Source organism: Fusarium oxysporum, chromosome 8 (genome assembly GCF_000149955.1).
Source record: "Fusarium oxysporum f. sp. lycopersici 4287 chromosome 8, whole genome shotgun sequence".
NCBI classification, from domain to species: domain Eukaryota; kingdom Fungi; phylum Ascomycota; class Sordariomycetes; order Hypocreales; family Nectriaceae; genus Fusarium; species Fusarium oxysporum.
The window spans coordinates 1,376,137-1,395,535 of NC_030993.1; the positions used below are offsets into that span (position 1 = coordinate 1,376,137).

The 19,399-nt window shown below is 47.8% G+C and overlaps 4 protein-coding genes across 7 annotated transcripts in view; 1 reads left to right on the top strand and 3 right to left on the bottom strand.

Moving 5' to 3' along the window:
• Nucleotides 1-1,652, bottom strand: part of FOXG_03100 (uncharacterized protein) — a gene marked incomplete at its 3' end in the record, with an annotated part of 2,602 nt that extends 950 nt beyond the window's left edge. Inside the window, exon 1 of the mRNA XM_018380632.1 lies at nt 15-1,652. Coding sequence (XP_018236945.1) covers nt 15-1,042 — 1,028 coding nt within the window. The 5' untranslated portion in view covers nt 1,043-1,652. The remainder of the gene's footprint in view (nt 1-14) is intronic.
• Nucleotides 1,653-3,910: 2,258 nt separating this feature from the next.
• On the bottom strand, nt 3,911-4,030 carry FOXG_18476 (uncharacterized protein; the record flags this gene model as incomplete). Its single annotated transcript, XM_018398565.1, has 1 exon — nt 3,911-4,030. One exon carries the CDS (start codon nt 4,028-4,030, stop codon nt 3,911-3,913), a length of 120 nt encoding a protein of 39 aa, XP_018236946.1.
• Nucleotides 4,031-15,977: 11,947 nt separating this feature from the next.
• FOXG_03101 (uncharacterized protein) lies at nt 15,978-18,217 on the top strand. Of its 4 annotated transcripts, none has more exons than XM_018380635.1 (3): nt 15,978-16,819; nt 16,886-17,442; nt 17,579-18,217. In XM_018380635.1, the coding sequence occupies exons 1-2, from the start codon at nt 16,341-16,343 to the stop codon at nt 16,992-16,994; spliced, it is 588 nt and encodes a 195-aa protein (XP_018236949.1). In that variant the 5' UTR covers nt 15,978-16,340; the 3' UTR covers nt 16,995-17,442; nt 17,579-18,217. The 4 variants fall into 4 exon arrangements, with proteins under 4 accessions (XP_018236949.1, XP_018236947.1, XP_018236948.1 ...); XM_018380634.1 differs by having other exon boundaries at nt 15,982-16,819; nt 17,499-18,217; XM_018380636.1 differs by lacking the exon at nt 17,579-18,217 and having other exon boundaries at nt 16,018-16,097; nt 16,155-16,819; nt 16,886-17,515.
• FOXG_18477 (uncharacterized protein) lies at nt 17,565-17,762 on the bottom strand (the record flags this gene model as incomplete). The annotated part of the gene is made up of 1 exon (XM_018398566.1): nt 17,565-17,762. One exon carries the CDS (start codon nt 17,760-17,762, stop codon nt 17,565-17,567), a length of 198 nt encoding a protein of 65 aa, XP_018236951.1.
• Nucleotides 18,218-19,399: the final 1,182 nt, after the last annotated feature.

Consider the following 19,399-nt stretch of genomic DNA (forward strand, 5'->3'; position numbering starts at 1 on the left):
AGTTACGGGCATACCTGGGATCATTGACATTTGGCTTCCAGGCTGGTGAATATTCGACAAGACTGATCCTCCCATGGTAGGGAGGGTTTGATAAAGGGGCGTATGATCGATAGGGACCAGGGGGTGCCATGCCAGCACCATGCGGCTGGCCTGAGATCGATCCAAGGCCCCTAGGTACAGGGCCGCCGTTAGAAGAGGAATGCTGGGTCGGCGAAGGCTGGTGGCCATATGGTGGATAGCTAGACGGCTGAGATGCAGATGATGTATAGTAGTTCGGTGTGCTGGGGGGCCTCGAGTGCGTATATGAATCGACGTGTGCCGACGCGCTCGAAGGAGTAGGAGGTTGCGTTGCTACCGAGCTTTGCGAAGTCAAAATTGCACCCTGGGTCTGCTGAGATGTCGAGAGGCCTGGTGGAGTGGTCTGGCCACCTCCGCCAGAGACCGCAGTCTGGAAAGGCTGATGCACTTGATCGTAAGGGGGTGCTGGGAGTCCGTCACCTCCAGTAGCCGGCGACTGAGAACTTCGAGGGTGATTATATTGATGCATTCCGGGACCTTGGTTGTAGATGGAGTGGTTTCGTCCAGGGAAGTGCTGTTGGCCAAGGGCTGGCTGAGCCTGGGTCGCGGAGCTGACGGTGTACGAAGAATTGCTTGGTGTAGCCCATGCCGCGGGAAGTTGTGCATATTGATACATGTTGCCTGGTGCTTGAGAACCTTGGGAACTCCCGGTATTGACGCTAGAAAGACTGGGGCTCAGGCCATCACTGGCTCCTGGCGAAGGGGTCAGAATACTGGGCGAAGACGAAATGCGGCGATCTGGAAAGGGACCAGGAAGGGGAGAGTAAGATGGCGGATATGAATACCCAACCGACTCGCCCTCCCGGGAGCACTGAAAGGACTCTGACGAGTTACCTGTGAAAGAAGGGTAGAAGGGGTATTTGGCCATACTTGGAACATCTGCTGTCGGTGGCGGCAGAGTCATGGCAGGCAGGGCGCCTGCGGCGGGACGCCGTGAAGAGAAGCTAGCACCCTCCATTGACATGATCTGGAGTGGATGCAAGAGTTTAACAACGCTTTGTTCGTTGCCAGAGGTAAAAGTGGCCACGCAGCAGCACAAAGGCTATCCAAGGGGATTTATAGCCGGGCACCACGAGAAATAGAGAGAGGGATTAGGGTTTTTCGCGTAATCTCTCTGTGTTGAGGAGGATAGTTGATGATGGGCTGAAAAGTTCCCGAAAAGTTACTTTCATACAAGAGGGGAACTTGAGCAGCTCTTGCCCTATGTCGAGGCCGGAGCCGAGTTTGTGTTGGCAGAATGACTCTTGGAAAGATTTCTCGTCACAACAAAGAGGAGTCGTGTTCCGCCACTGCTCTATCACTGACGTTGCGAGGGAGTTGTGAGTTTTTCGTGCGTAAGTTGTAGATACGTGGTGTATAGTATAGCTCGGTGGAATACAAAGAAAGGTATGGCCGTGTGAAGTTATCTTGATCTCATAGACGAACTTTAAACGACATTGACAAAACGCAAAGGACAGTGGCAGGCAGTGCAAGGCCAAAGATGAGTGGAAGCACACTTGGAAAGCTTGGATTTAAAAAAAGAAAGAAGGAGGGGAAAAGGAAAGCTGAAAAATGGAGGAGGATCAAGGTAGATGAATGCCTCTGGGTTAGCTGAAAGTAGTCACGATGTTCTCGAGATTCGGATCGGGATGATGGGGTTGACTGGGGTTTTTGGGGTGTCGTCAATGAAAAGTCCACAGACATTCAATAAGGTTTCCTTTCCCAGGGTGGCGCTTTGGCGTTCTCTGGTGTAATATGTATATCTGGTCAGGGCTTCTGCCTCGATGCAAGAAGCATTTACTAATGCCACGGAGGTGCGAGAGCTGAGCAGGGGAACGAGATGAAAGTGAACGAGCGCAGGGGCCAGCTCTGAGCCAGGACCAACAAAAACAAGCCTGGCCTTAGCTAAAACAGAGTGAGACTAGCGAGACTAGAGCACTAGCAGGGGCCCTCAATTGCCCAGGCCGTAGCTTCTCGCCTTGGCGTCCATCTGGGTTTAGTATGAGCATCCATCCCTGCTAGGTCCTCACTGAGACGGGATCTCTGAGGACAGACAACTGGCACTAAAACCGACTAGCGCGGGAGGGCTGAAAGAATCATGGGCCCAGGTGTTGGTCCAAGACCGACCTGAGGAAGCTGAAGTACCTCCTGTACCTACTGCCAAGTACCTGCTCGAGTACTCCCTACAGCTTGCAAGACCAGAAGACATCATCATATTTGGCTGCTGCCATCTGCGGGCAAATGAGGGGAACATAGAGTTAAACTTCGTAAACAGACGAAAGCGTGCATTCAACTCAGAAGCAAGGTTGGTTGTGATAGCAACGAGGGCTTTATCACGGCCACCATACAGGCATTACGTTCATCCATTAGTGGTTTCCATCACATCTCTAGACGAGGATGCCCACCACCTTGGGCATTGGCAGCTGGATGACTGGACTGCCTGCTGGTACCACCACCACCACCACCACCAGTAGGCCGGAGCTGGAGCCGGAAAGAAGAACAGGGGTGAGGCCTGGAATGGCATGGGTGGAAACTCTGCAGGTGTGGGTACAACCAAGGACGAGACATTCATTGAAGGCACAAACATCAACTTGGGAAGCAATTGTGCGAGTTATGCTCAACTGGGGGAGACAAGAGGCAACGAGACAAGCGCAGGCTCCCCTCAACCATTGTCAAGTACTCAAGTACCTGCGTAAGCTGCAAATGCAAATGCTCTCCGACCAACCTGAGGACGGAGTGAGAAAGAGGAGAGTCGGAAACTATGCACCACGAAAATCCAATGCCCTACATGACAAAGTACATTTCCAGCGGTTCAGCTCATTAATAGTCTGTTGTAACCATGATTTGCGATTTGCTGCGGTCGCAAGTAATCGAGATGGGAGCTTCATCGAAGCAAGATGGTTCGCCGGTGTAGAAGTCTGTCTGTATCAAGCCTCAATGACAGTTCAAATGACAAAAACTATAGATCGAGCTCTTCTTGACATCCGGTCTAGTTAGAAGTTTGGCTCTGTTGATCATCGTCCACTGTGTTCTGGCACACGGGATCTCCATCCCCGTCCCTACTTTTTACTGCGTGGCTTGGGCGAGATCGGGTACCAGGGGGGTGGGAAAGCGGCTGATGGTTGCTTTGAGTGGATGGCACGCACATCCCTCCCGTAAAATACCTACCTATGATGGATTACAACTTTCACTTTGACGTTTGTCCTCTTGTTAATAAGGTACTCTTGGGTTTACTCACATCAACAGCTCGCGGTTCTCCTTGTGCCTCTTGGTCTCCTGGGTCATCATTTGTTGGGACACTCCATCACACTACCACCTCATTCTCTTTTCTGTGAATACCAATCTCGTCTTCCAGACCCGGGGATGGCTAGACTGCCAAACTCCTGGGCTTTCGGCCAACAGTTTATGCTTCTCAAACAAATGACAATGATTTTCTAAAGGAACAGACTGACGGCCGCTTTTGGCTTCTGCTTTAGCTTGTCATGGCTGTCTTTTGGAGAAGCCATCTGTAACCCTGGTATCCCGGCTGTGGCAGTGGCGGGATCCGACCAGCTGGACTCTGTTTCTCTTGTAACCCCTGAAGGCGTCGAACGCACAACGGGGACGGCGTCCGGAAGGCGTCCCTGGTGGCCCAAAAGTGAAGGGTAGATGCTGCTTGACATTGATGATGATGGTTGTCGTAATGGGGGTGTTAAGGTGCTGTGATCCTGGTAGTTCCCAGGCAAGAACGTTTATTTAGAGAGTCACGCAGGGGAGAAGTGTGTCTACTAGGAGTGTGAGTGGACGCATACAACGTGGCAGGTGAACACTTTCCAACTGCCCTCACAATCAGTCAGTCGGCTTCTGCAGACCCTCACCAGGCGTCCAGGTACACACGGACCTTGAAAATCTTAGCCCAGGCATACCAAGAAGAAAAATGGCTGTGGTGGTCTTGTGGTCGAAGTTGGACCCTGAAGTTGTCTTTTTCGGCCATAGCGAAGTTGAAGCTGGCCTGTCTCCTGCAATTCGGCGACTACCAGCAAATGGGTCCGCGTTAGACACCAAATCAACAAGTTCACGGAGACGAGCCGGCATGGGAATGGTCATTTGTGAGTCGAGACTCCAGTTGCCAGAGCCTAGAACTTAACCTCTATTTTAGAGCGCGATGGTTGCAACACCAGCGCCCAATAGTCACGGAATGCAGAATTCGTCTCATCCATAAGGGGCTGGATTTTCGGGTCGTCTTTCGTTTGGGATGGACTTTCACATACTCCTTGCTTTACCTCATCCTCCGAAAAGAATGGCTCTCATAAGAGATTGAGAAAACCTGCCTGGACTAAGCCGGGCGATGGGCGGCAGGAAGCAACCGATTTTAGCGTCATATCGAAGAACTTGTTGTTTAGCAACTTCCAGTCTTGGAACGCCAATAGTTCAGCAAACAGTTCATCTTTCAAGGGATGCTTGCAATCTTCTCTGTCTGTGAGAGAATTGGACATTAATGAACGAGCCTCAACAGCCATGTCCCATATCTCCCCTGCCAAGATTTCATGTGTTGGCCGCGCTCTAGCCTGAGAGACCCTGCTTCAACGGTATGGCTGATCTGAAATACATTCGTCGTCATGATACATATACCAGAGACATTCGGACGTTGTAGAGGGAAGCATTTGCATACTCCAAACCATCGGACTTCCGTAAGATTCTTAGATCAAGACCTATGTTCCAGGTCAATTATTCCATGAACGACAGTACTTTCCCATTACCCTTGACTTCATGGTTTAGCATTTTGTATAATACATATCCATGGCAATGACAATACCAATCACTAATATCCGTATCTCTGTACCGCTGAACGCCTTGTCTCCGTGCACATTCGGAACCCCAGGGTCCCCTGCTGCACTCCCGCATCTACGGTTCAAGATGCAGTGCAGATCAATATTGGGCTTTTCTTTTTTTTAATGATGTGGATCCTGTGAGAGTGATCCGCGAGCCCTCAATGAGGATGCCCAAGTTGTGATAACGGGGCTTGCATTGATTGTTTTCAATAGTTATTTATACGGCCAGCAGTATATCTCTCGGTGGTGAGGTGCATGGCACAGCGATAATTCTATCCAATAAACCTTTAGTTGTGATACCTGATGCTTTTCATGTACTGTAGGATTGCTCCGATACCCCTGTCGATTACGCTGCACTGTGACCCATCAGTAACGTCCTTGAGTCCTTGACTGTCTGTGCCTTCTTCGGACCATAGACCCCTTGAGCATTCCCCAGGTTTAATTGTTTGATACTGCAGCATAGAATTAATGGAACTTTGGGCATAGTCGGTTGTAGGTAAGCGGAAGAGTAAGCGGCGATCTTGAGATAACGATGGAATGGTTCTGTTGAATCTCTTTTCCTCTTTTTCTTCTATACGTAGCAAAATCTCCTGCTTCTGTTGATTTCAGCTGGAAGGAAGCTGTACTGTTTTCCTTTTTCTCCAAGAGCTAACTTTCTTTAGATGCACTAACCATTAAATAAAAAGGTTGAGCTTCTCCCACCGGATCGAAGCCCCATGTCCCCTGTCCCAAGTCCTCCTAGACCCCTGCTCTCTGACGCACACCCCTTCCCCTGACACTCGCACAAGGGCCCCTCGTCAAACGACCGGGGAGAATGCTTAGCTCTTGCGACCATCGTGGATCCTGGCTGCAACATCTTGTCCCCTCACTCAACTCTGCCTTTCCGCCGCCATCAACGGATAGGCTCAGCCATGCTAACCAAGCTCCTGGGAACGCAACAAGAAAAGAGGCGCTCAACTCCCGCCAGCGAACGACGCAAGTCATCAGTCGTAAAAGTTTGGCAACAGTAGCTCTTCCCCAACATGTTCCCCTTTTGGCCCCCGGCCTTTCGGCGCTGCCATCCTTACCTCTGATCTGTCTGCACGATCAAGCCCTTCGGGTAAGGCGGCCAAGCCATCTTCACCTCCTGGTCAGTAGGTGAACCAAGTGGCTGGAATGGATATGGGTTGGAATGTCAAATTTGTGATTGACGTAGATTCTGTGAGCTTATTAGAATAGTTCATGTATCAGAACGACCTACTATGGATGCAGGACAGGATTATGTCATATGTGATGGATGGTAAAAGGGAGCATCAATGGATCGGTACCATAAGTGTTGTGTTTGTGCGTGTAACTTTTCACATCGAGAGCATTCATTCGTCAAAGGTTATCTCTGTATGCAACAAAAATCCATCAATATTGCTAGAGTTTGACTATCAACTGCAGAGCGTCATGTCACCTTGAACGCCGAGTTCCAAGGTCTGGGTGGTCTGGGTTTTTGTCGAGGGGATCTTCATAATCGACGATCATAGCCCGATACGTATAAGAGCTTGCTTGTGTAACAACACCAACCCACTTTCTCATAAGAAATAACAATAGCTCGGGCCTAGCGACCAGTTGTACGAAGCTCCGCTGCATGTTTCTGAATTATACCATCAGAATGAAGACGTGTTCTCCAGGGTCAGACATTGATCTGGGCTGCTTGCTCCGGACAATTCTGTATACTTTTGAAGGCTCCGATTAACGCTGCACTTGCTGACTTGACACTAGAAGTCTTGGCTGAGATCGAAATGGCATTTTGCAGGAAATAAGGATGTCTACCAAATATGAGACTAAATTTAATGAAGACTAGCTGCACTCTCCCCTCACTTCTGCCCTCATACCGATGCGACTCTATGTTTGCTTTTGCGGCCGACCGATGGAACAGCATGGACAGTTTCTCAAGATCTGTGGTGGGTTGGTCTAAGACCTATCCGTAGCTGTTGGGACTACGGATACAAGCCCCGGAAATGCTAGTGAGCTGTCTCAGACATCGATCGATACTAAGGTGTCCGTAGATTAGGACCAACGTGCAAGCATCGAGAAGTAAACCTTGTCGGGTAAATATCTGCAGCATTACTAGATTAGGAAATGGCATCGTGGTTTCTCAACGTGTCTTGCAATATGTTTATCAGCGGTTCAAATATCCTGAGAATTGGGGGGCTTATGCAACTTCCATTCAAGGCATCGCACAATGAACAAGTTGATCAAACTGACCAGCCACAGAGCTATTTGTAATGACTCTCAGACAACAAGAGCAGCAAGCAAGACGATTCTAATAAACAGCACAAAGCTTTCACCAAACAAAGTGCACAAGCATGATGCAAGACCAGTCGTTATCCACTCTTTCCGGGGCCTCATTTTGTGCAAGACGCAAGACGCAAGACGCAAGACAATTATCCACGCTTTGATCCCTTGAGAAGATAGCATATTTCCGGATATCTATCGTGTGTTCATTATGAATGCTTGGAACGCAAATCCCTTTTGATTCTGTCTTCTTTCAGCAAATATCGTCGAGCAGCTTGACAAGGGACGCGCGTTGATCAGTTCTCATAATACAATGCTTCGCATGCCCCATCGCTTGGTACGTACACAGCAACGATGAGCCCCCATCGATGCCAAGAAACTCTTTCAGCTTTGTCCTTCTTTGTTCACTTCCCCTGCTATACCGGTATCCTGAGTCGCTGTGTGCTGGATCGGGGCTGTTCAACACGGACGTACAGGCTGATGACAACATTAATCAACACTGCATGGCAAAGTGGTAGAACCTGGTCCAGACTCAGCTGAGGTGCTTGGACCACTGAGGTGCTTGGACCATTGAGGAACAAGGAGAATGGTCGACAGTCCTGGCTAAGCCTAACAGCTGCGATCAGGGTTGGTCTTCTGGGAACACCCTAAGGATGTCATGAATGAGTATTGCCAATATCAGAGGGTGTGCCATGAGTGTGCATTGGTTTCCTGACCATGTTCCACATATCACACCGCATCCCTTTGCAATAGGATGTACAGTACAAAAGGGAAAGGTAGAATGAGAAATCTGCCAAGCGTAAATGGAAATATGACGGTTCTCATGGTCGCGTCCTCAACCACTATTGCGATTATTTGGGGCAAAACACTGTGGATGCTGAAATCATGATGGAATGTGTACCTAACTCACTGTACCTCAAAACTTGGCTTGTTCTTGACAGTCGTCTACCTTCCAGCCTAAGGTACCTGGAGTACCTGTGTAAAACGAAGTGAGATGAAATTATGATCAGAGTGCCCACAACGAAACCGCTGCTCGTTCGGGACGTATCTGTGTGGTAATGCAATTCGGACTCAATCACATGGTTGTATTCGTCTAACATCACTTGATATAGATAAGGTGGAGAGGTTGGGGTCTTGACGTTAATCTGCTTTTTGACTAGTTTATGCGGGAGATGAGGCTCTAGGGTATTGGTTTTTCGCTCTGTTCGCGAATGGTAAGGAGACATGAAACTAGGCTGCCCCAGCGCGGAATGCGAAGGGAAATCCCGATTCAAGTACAAACTTAACTCATGAGCCACAAGATGTAGGTGAGGCCTATCACCAAAATCTATCTACTCAATGTATGAGAGTTGCGTGATGAATCAAGATCCAGTGTATCTGTAGAAACACAGACACAGTTTCAACAAAGTTCAGTCGCATAACGTTTAAAGAACCTCAATACGCGCCACGCCTCAATCAGGTACATGCGTGATTGCGAACAACCTGTAAATACCTGGTGGAGATACGGTGTGATAACCTTGAAGAGATACCGTATGCTTTTCGAATGGTCCAACTTAGCCTGGCTTATTCACGACTTCATCAACAAGCAGGTTCTCGCATCCACGGCACATTGCCCGGTCACGCTGGTCAGCATTCATTTTCCTGCGGTTCTTGGCACGGTTGCAACCTGCTCCAGTCAAGTTATCCGAAGAGCAACATCGGGCAAATAGATCGGTTGTGGCCCATAAGAAGTCCCTGCTCTTGGTTTCGGCTTGAGTATTAGGGTTAGGCCTTCTGAAGAGTCCCACTGCAGGAAAGCTTCTTTGCAATGGCGAGACAGTCTGCCTGGCACTATGGAGGAAATGGCATCCGTGCCCCAGTTAGGATCATCTGCAGGATAGCTGATGCCACACTAACTGGGCTCCGAGATACAGGGTGTGCGGGGTAGAGTAACCTAAGTCGGGGAGGATGAGCTGATCTCGAGATACGCATCATTGTTTGCTTGGACATTCGGTCATGATGAATCAAGTCACCGGGAACCACAATCATGCGGCGTTATGGTTGTTTAAGCATTGTTAGACGAGAGCAGGCCGTCAACCGCTGAGTGGAATAAGAGGGGAACAATCGCTCCGCTGCAGGCTATGGAGACAAAATCGACTGCTCAACCTCGATGAAGGACTTCTAAGCACATCTCCGGCGTGTCCCACCAAGCATATTTAGATCCATGATTCCATCAGTTCTGTCATGAAAGGCGATTCTCGATGCATCTTTAACATATCCAGATGCTTACACAGGGATGCGATGACTAAGGCATGATCGTTGCCAAGATGTCTGTCACATTGATGGGCTGCTCTCCGGACGATGCCCCTTGTCAAAGAGGCTGCGGAATCCTGCCGCCACAGTCGAAACCAAAACCACTCCACTTGCAAGAACCCCTTTCTGAGGCGTGCGGGGATACGACGCCGTGACACAGTTGGCTACGGCTACCTAACTACTACTGTACCTAAGCTAGGCAGGGAGTTAGCTTGGTGCATTGTAGAGCCGAGGAGAATAATCGATAGCTTCGGTTCAAACATTACCCATCAACAATAGGAAGCTTGTTAACTAGCTATCTCGCATGAGAAACACTTCTGCATCATGGTCAATATCATTCTTGCAAGGGCCTTGGTCCTCCCGACTTTGCATGCAATCGTAAGACAAATGCTAACGGAACATGCCTTTTCATAGCCGCGACCAGGTTGCCTTGGACCACCCAGTAAAACACAACCTACCCAAGAAATGGTTCCTATTTTGACACACCGGTAACAAAGGCACGAAGGTTCAACGTGGACACCTCCATGAAGGCATAGTAATTTATTGCATCGTGACGGACACTGCTTGTCAACATCCATGCCGTGAAAGCGAACTTGGTGCCATGCGCCAGAGGATAATAATCCTCGACAGCCAGGGGCACCCGACATCGACAGACAAGACAGACTACACCAAGCCATCCGTGTGCCAAATTAACTTGGTGGGCTGCAACTTGATGGTGTCTGCCGCTGGTGGAACCCTGCAACGCTACGCTAGCCTTACACCTCTATGGATGTACTATGTATTTTGGAGCGACGATAAGGCTAGCTTAAACGTCACGCCAGTGTAAGCTCCATTCGTTAGCAGTCTAGCCTGAGCATTGACGAGGCGGGAATCGTGCCATAAGGCGGAGCAATTGAAGATCGAGACCATTCGAACATGGTCATCTCTGCGGTCTATCAGGGCTGAATTCCTCGCTCATCCCGGTGGTACGGGACGTGATGGGTCCCATTCCTCCTTGTTGCACAGGTGCAGAGGCCTTCGTTACACCATACCCGAGGTTACTGTAGATTTGATTTCAGCAGAAGACTCAAAATCGCCGACTTGTTACGTATCACAATCACCTCCCGCGGTTGGTGGGTCAAACCACCATCAGCCCAATACTCTGGCCACGCTACGCTACCTGCGTCTGGGGACACGCGAAAGATAGTTACCGAGCCGAGACAAGCCAGTTTGGCCCTGGTAATCGCGACAAGCGAAGTTCAGACGGCAGGACTATCTCAATAATCCTATGTGACGATATGGCCATCATACTGGTCTATGCAAGGCTTCAAGCAGAAGGGATTGTGCTGGACATAGCTGAGCTGCCCATTCTTTGAAAAGACGTCGTGTAGCTGTGACACGACCAGGAGGTTTACGTAGGACACACATAGTGATAAAACCTGTTCGGATATTGACACGATCCGCAACGTCGGAACATCTGGAACTACATGAATTATCCCATCTGTAACGTAACTTGATTACTCCAATGTGCCCGTGTCTCTTTGGAAAGGACAAGCCTCCATCGATAACAGACGCTATTGTTGGTCGTCCTGCCGGCAACTAACGTGTACATGGAAGAACCGTTCGGCACCTGTGATCCACATCTTGGCCGCTCAGCCGTCAAAGAATTCGTTAGTGTCTGGGAGTTGCCATTCTATCTTGCTAATCTCCGTTCACAGACGGGGGGAACAGCCCGGCAGAGGGGCATTCATCATCAGGGGCAGAACTTCGATCTTCTCCAATGGCTTATTACAACATACGTCAGATTCTAAAGGGGTCCACAGCCGTGTTCTAGGTAATCTGTTTACAACGGCGGAGCAATCTCTTCGAACACCAAGCAGCCGCAAATGGCACAGATCTGCATAGAGAATGAATCCCTGCGCAGATCGTTCCTGGTGGCGTTTCATCTCCAAGCCTTTCCCTCAGGCTAAGTTACCCAAAACTCTTTAGTCGTTTATCAAGACGTTGGAGTGGCTTTCATATGATATCAAATTGCCATAGACTCAACCTGCTCTTGTCAAAAGCCTACCGGAGGTGAGCACGACCTTTTGACGGAGTTCGGAAGTGTTGCAAGACATCAATTTGGTAAGGAGACACCAGATGGATATGATAACCAATGCACACCCCTCGTCAGGGGCGGCCGCTCATGATTGGTTATCCAAGTTTTACTCCCTGTCGAGACATCCATATTTGCGGACTTTCTTTTTTTCACGGCACCGGTAAACGAAAGCAGTCTGGCACCTTGCAGTCGGCGCTGGAGTACGAGCTGACATCCAACTTTCGGGGTCCACATGCAGCCATACACTGAGGCGTCGTCCAAATATTCAATTCATTTAGATTTAGCATAACACTTAATACCTTGGATCTGTATGCTGATTCACGTTAATAATAAAAGCGTGGGGGAATTAGATTTCGAGACGTTTAGCTAATTCGTATCATCCTTAGCGAGAGCATTAGTTTGTAAAACTCCCTGTTAATGTCACAGCCGGAGATAGCGATGCCCACTGCCGTGAAACCTTCAGCTCGTAATGGCAACCTGCCACTGTCCCGAGCGCCTACGGAGTGTGGGCTGTGAGAATGGTTGGAGGACGAGGTTAGCATCACTATTTGATATTCCTTGTCGCTTACTTGGTAGATCCAAACTTACCGATTCCAATAATCGCAGGGTTTATTATGCATGTAGACTTGTTTGTCCATAAGCTTTTTGGTCGCTCCCGGTCATCGTTGCTGAGGGGAGCACCCACCAGTTCCGGTCCCGGTTCCATTGTCGTAAATGGCGGCTTAAACGGCTCAAGATGATTTTCTCAACAAGTCAGAATGTATACCATTCGAAGAATAAATTTATCTCAGTTAGATCGGTGCACAAGAACCGTTCTTCCCAAATTATTGGTGCAGGGTTCTCAGGAAGACTTGGTCAACTTGCGTTATGTCAGGCGAAGAACGGCTTCCAGTGAACCCAACATGCTCCCTTTCTTATTGAACAGCCGAAAGGATTCAGGCCAAACGACAAGCGCTGGCTTAAGACGTGGGCATGGACGTTCGCTTGCTTAGCCTTGCATGCTTAAGGCACATCTCAACGAGATTGTGCGGAGCTGTGATCCAACAGGCATATTCCACGTGTGGGATACTTACTATCATGCTTCTGGGTAGTCCTTGCTGTGATGCGTTCAAGCGTGATGGTTTGAGAGCTTGTTATGTTTGAACGGTTTAGCTGAGATAATATAGAATCTTGCGAGCAGCCCAAAGACAGACCCGGTCTCCGATCTCGACTGGCATGTTGATTCACCCAATACATGTGGATTTGTTAGAGCAAAGCTGTAATGTTTAATTAAACATGTCTTTGACTGCTTTTTTTCTTTCATTTAATACTTCCGTGACAGCTTCCTCATACGATGCATGCCTGCCTTCTGTATGAGCCCAGCTCCGTGAGAAACTTTGAACGACGGCACAACGACCATCCTTGACTAAGTGTTTGGATACCACACATAACACGTTAATATATCACACGCTCATCAATAGGCTTACACATGGCATAATGGCTCCCTTATGTCTTCATAGTACCAGTCGGAAGTTATGCCCTACCTCTTGTCTCCCCAAACGCCTCGTGTGGGCCAGTGAAATACATTCACGAACGAGACAGGCCATTACACCAGCAATGTGACCAAATATGAGCGAAATCCTGGCAACTACCCACTCTTTTCACGAATGTGAGATCTCGGATTCATTGCTGTCTGGATAATGCATATAATGCTCAGGAGCCGCGAAGATTCTCAAATTCTGAGGTCTGACTTTGACACACTTTGACACACACTTTGATAATACCATCCAATGTATTTCACTTCACTGCCCCACGGTGACCTGGAGTTTGCTTGTTGTCAGGCACATTGGATGGCGACAGAGCAACGCAATCAGTCCTCCAGGTGAACCTTGACAGGGCAAAGGGAAGGGCCATTTATCCACATGTAGATTAATAGTTTACGAGCAAAAGCAATTCTGTAGGTGAGTCTTGCTATGCAAAAGGAACTAAACTAGCTACTGTCGATTTCTTTTCATGTAGTGAGAAGTCCTAAAAGATAATTGAGACAGTGTATTCTTGCATTGTCTAATTCTGCATATCAAGGATTGCCATATGATACCTTTAGAAGCTCCCTTTCGGTATAATGATTGTTAAGAAAGTCGATACAGATAACTGAAGCTTCAGAGATATTCTAATGTCCTTGACTTCTCATGTGGAATGATTCCTGTGTATCACTGTGACCTGACAGAACCTGCGCCTATCGCAGCTCTCAATATGTGTGTCCCGATACGATAGCAATGGCAAGTGAAGAAACGCGCAGACTAATCAAAGTTTCATATCTCATAGAAAATATATAATACGAGGTTTTGCGACCTAGCTACTTTTGAAGGGATCGCAGCCGATGTTGGGAGAAGTTGGTTGTGGTGAACATTTCAAGGCGTTTTCGATATCACTCCTTTGTTGTTACCTGCCATTCAGCCAAAGTAAGATTACGACTATTCATACATAATAGTTCTATACAACAGTACTCAGAAAATCACGAGAGTTTAGGAGGTTTGTCTCGGCAACTTTGCCCTCTTATGCTTTAGGGTAAGTTGACTTACATTGATGTGAAAACCATCTGTTTGTGTGAGTTTGGTGGAAGTCATCCATGCACGCATGAACTTCGAAGTAAAGTCAAAGAACGGTTGAACAATAACGAGATAATGAGAATGAGTCAAATTTTCCATTTTTATGAGGCTACATACAGATAAAGGCCATTAGTAACTGAATCCTTTGAGTCAATGTGTTCCTTCCACGCAGGTAACCACCAATTCCAACTATCAGTTCTCGTGACTGAGTTGGAGCCGACTCGCACAACCTTTGCATTGATTGAACTCAGTCACAGCAGCTGAGAAGACATCTCATTATTTGGAACCACTGAGAGGGGATTGCAGAGGTATATAGAAGACTGTTATCGCACAGGCGAATGTGCGTAGTCAATGAAACAGTTGTCTAGCCTTGACCTTCAGCTTTGCCAGCCAACAGGTATATCATAACCTCCACTGCTGCCATACTGAACATATTGGCTAAAGTCCAGTATCATATTTCTGGTGGAGGGTTAGAGGCTGGAGGATTTGACCAGAGAGGTGATCGCGAGATGTATGACATGAGTAACGGTGTCACTAGTTCATTGTTATGTCCTGGGGATTATTCTAGAGACTGGGCGACTTCTAGGCATTGGCGCCTGCTTCCTTCTGGTAGTTTATTTCCCCTATGTGACTGCCGGGCACTTTCGCCTCATAAAGCCATGCAGGCAAGCCCGGCGGTTCTGTAGCAACTACGGACATGGAGAGATATGAACATGTCGAGGAAATATGAATAGAATTTCCCAAACTTAAGTACATTTCATAACCACAGAACTTATGAACTGCCCTTAGACAGTGACGGTTGTTGAAAATGATGCTGTCAGGCCAAGAAGCGAGACGATGAACTCCCCGGAATGGAGGCATCTTCCAAGGAGCCTCTTTCGTAGAGATCTCGCATACGTGATTACCTACCTATATTACCGGAATTTGCAGCACGCCACTGTGACTATCTTTATGTATTATACCGGGAAGTGATGAGTTATTAGATGGTATCCCGTAGCCGCTTAGGCGAACGGCGATCTTTCGAGATCTTGGAGAACAGAAGCCATTGCATTTTCTCTGAGAATTTAATATTATACTTTTAACATAAATTTGCCCTTGTAAAGGCCTGCTAGCATGTATACAGGCTCTGATCGACCGTCATCCAGGTCTGTGATGCAGAGTGTACACTTATGATAGGGTGCTATTGGAATATTGGCTCCATAAATGATCGGTATTGAGCTAATATCATCGGGCTCGAAGTCACTGCCTGATCATGAAGCACAACAGCCTCAAGTCAAGCAAAGAGTAAAAGCCGGATTTAGGGATGTGAGCGAGCGAGCGCGTATCCTTGTATAAGAGCAACGCTATCATAGAAGTATCACCATGAATCAGTACCAGCTCGGAAAATATTTTGCAGGGGAGAAAGACAACGGGGCATAAGCATTCGAACTTGATACTGAGCTGTTACAATCGGACTTTCTTTTGAATCATCCGGCACAATCAACGTCCTTCGGGATAGTATGAGCCCGGATCGAGGCTGTTTCAGGTTGCTTTGTATCGTGGAAATCTCAAATGGCAGCATTAAGAATCGTCACTGCAACAGACGTATTGCTCAGTTGCGAGAATGTTGCTGATGTTCTGACTTTGAGAAAGTACTGGACTTATTTATCACCTGCTAAAGATGTAATTATAAAACATGACTGTTCAATGTCTGGTCAAAGGATGAAATTAATGCAATTTTGAAGAACTTCAAATCGACTTGTAGTTGACTGGTGTTGTTCAACTTGACGGGAATGGAACCCTCAAGCGGGGCAGTCAGCGGTACATTCGCCAAGTACAGGTACATCTATTAATGCGTCGGTTAATACACCCTGGTACACAGAAATGAGTTTATTTGAGCAAGAAAGTATAACATCATCCCTTCGCCCTCAAAAAGCAGTCCTTGAGCATGTAATTTAACAGATTAATGGCAGCTGGCTTCCTCGGATCGTTTCTGTGATTATCTGTCTCTTTATCGATATACCTGCCGTAACTTAAATCCCTCTCTCTTTCACAGACCATTTATTTATTCTTCTCTCACCAAAGTCAGCACAATATACTGGAAATTCCACGAACTTGAGCCTTGTGCTTTGTTTTCTATCGATACAATATTCAGAAACTGACCGCTGGGACTTGGAGCCGTCGGGCATCCCAAATTATCGATCTATCCATAATCTGCAAACAGTAGGGCTGTGTGCGAACCGTCCCTCCGTTACTACGACTGCTATCAACATGAACTTTCCAAGACATGATATGCCAGGCATGGATATGGGCGGCGACTCATCCGGCTCCTCGTCATCCTCCCACGGGTCAAGCATCATGACCATGGTCTTCCAAACCGAAACCCGCACGCCGCTCTACGCCAACTCGTGGACACCGAATAACGCAGGTTCCTACGCAGGAACATGTATTTTCCTCGCTGTGCTTGCCATTATTGCGCGGGCCCTTGTCGCTTTCAAAGCTGTCCAGGAAGCTCGCTGGCTTGATCGCGAAGCTGCACGCCGTTACGTGGCTGTCAATGGCAAGATCCCCTTGTCGGAGCAGATAGCTTCTAGCCCCGACGCGCGCCGCATGACCCTCTCGGAGAACGGTCTCGAGGAAACCGTCGTCGTTGTGGAAAGGAAACGAGCAGCGATGAGGCCGTGGAGGTTCAGTGTTGATCCGGTTCGGGCATGTCTTGATACCATGATCGTCGGGATTGGATATCTCCTGTATGTCATGCGCATGGCTCCGAGAGCCTGATTGTGCCTGGACTATATGCTAATCGTGTTTTACAGCATGTTGGCCGTTATGACGATGAATGTCGGCTACTTCCTCTCCGTCCTGGCTGGTGTCTTTGTTGGCAGCCTAGCAGTCGGTCGATACATACCAACAGTTGAGCATTAGAGACATACTCAGAGCTTCGGCAGCAAATGATATTAGATGAAGTCTGGAGCACCACTAGGCGGTAATTCTCGCAATGGAATGGGCGGCGTTCAGGTTTTCGATCGAAATCAGCATGACACGAGCACGCGACCAAGTTTATATGACAGCATTCAATAAAGGTCACCAGGTGTTTCCGTCTCTCGTTTATATTGATGTTCTTTGCTATGCTTTCAGTCGCCTGCGTTAGTACTTCAGTTGTCGCCTGGGTGTAAAGTCGCATGTCACTTTTGTACCGGTACGTCAGCGGGGTATGAAAGCCGAAAACCTTCTCAAATCTGCTCACCATCAACAAACACGACCATGACAAAGCGGTACTAGTGGTACTGGAAGTACATACTAGACTAAGCTTGTTTCCTGACACGAGGAGGCAAGAAAACGGATCTCTTTTCTACGTGATAAAAAGATTTAGGTAAGTTTAGTATATATTAGTATATCGTAGTATATTTTAGTAAACTCTTAGACCAGTTTATCTTGGCACCCTGATCTAATGTCAGAAGTTTTCTTGCTCTCTGAGGCTCCAACCACGACTAACTACTCATCACCAGGGGCTTCACCACCTCCACCGCCGTCTTGCTGAGCGCTGGACTGTAACGCTTTTGCAGCTTGTTTGTACTCGTTCTTGATCTCAGTCTTGACACTGGCAGGAGGCTTTCGTGTCGCATGCTCCTGGTCACGGAATGCAACTCGCTTGCCCCCACTCTTCGGGGACTCCTCGTGAAGCAAAGGCATTACAGCTAACTCCGTCGTCCGCAGTAATCTGGTCTTCTGCATATAGTGAAATGGCATTCTCATCGGCTCGTGGGCAATAACGCGTTTCATGCGTTTCGTTGCAAGTCGTGCAGCGAATAGTGTGCTTGCAATGGTGAGCTACATGTCTTGGCTGAAGACACCGAGAGCACCACTCAGTCCATTAGGATCTAGAATTTGCCCTACTCAGTGAGTAGACGGCATCTCTTTCCCTCAGGAACTGGACGGCTGTACTTCATCGACTAACGGACCTTGAGAGCCAATTTGGACGAGCTCGGGAAGGCAAACTCAGCTTTCATGTCCATGCTTTTATGGTTACAACGGGCAGAAATGTGACATTGAATGGCAAGTTGAAGCGCAGCTACCTATCCGTAGTCTAGCTAGCTAAATAAATGACATCAAGATACTCTTTTATACTGTCAGAAGAAAAGGGGGCACAAACACAGGCACAAACACGCAACAGGCCATTGGCAGTGACCATACTATAAGAAACTAAACAAAAGAGCGAGAAGGAAGAAATCGTAGTTTTATTGGCTTTTTCTTCTTTTTTAATTTGCCCCTCTTGGATGAGCTGGAGAGTTGGTAATGTTGCACCTCGAAGCACCTGTCTATAGACAATGCTTGTATGAGTATACTCAGATCATATTCTACTACGGTACCAACCGAGTCTAGGTATATCTATCGACTTGGGACTATCTCATATTTCCTCCAAACATATCCAGAAAAGCTCATAGTTCAAAGGGCCCTATATGGTTCCTGATATGCAAATTATGTTCCTCTGGGAATTGGCTACTTGATGAATAGAACTAAACAACACACCCTTGATGGCATGTAGTTATGTTATATTGCTATGTCCTGTAATCCATGGTGACCCTCGTTCCGTCACCTTCCACTCTTATCCACAACCTGATGTAAAAGCTTGAGCTCCCCTGGCCTCAAACTTTGACAACACCCAACCTACCACGATCGAAGAACACCGGAACTTTGGCGAGTTTGTGTAGGAAGTGGTCTAGCCATACCGTTTGCGAAGTGTAAGTGTTCATACAACTGTATCAAGGCTGACTGTGGCTAGCATGCGTGGGAATGGAAGGTTATGCTTATCCTTCTAACGTTGGACTGCCTGTACACCTCCCACTCTTTATAGAAATTATATTACTCAAGCGAGCTATACCGTGACTATATATTCCAGTGAAGTGCCGATTGATGTAGGGTCACAGGGTTCATGTAGAGTTCTTGGGTTCCCTAGCACAGGGAAACAGGAACAGGAACCTCACGGATCGCAAGAAATACCAGCAGCCTCAGCGCGGGTCTGTTCCCAACACAGTACTGATTTGCTGTCTGCCTCAAGACCTCATTGCCAACTTTCACTCACTTACACCTCCAACTCTGACTTGATCTATCAACTCATCCCAACTAAGCCAAGATGATCCTTCATCCCCACCTCACCACCAAAGTGGAAAAGGCCGACCCCAAACCGCTTCTGTCGTAGGTACTCTTTTCCCTCATGTAACGTCATCTCATCTTGTTTCAATCCACGCGCACGCGCTGAAAGAAGAAAAGAAATTATGACAAAAATAGTAAAGTTTCCCCATAGGCGCAGCCGCACACGATCTTACCGG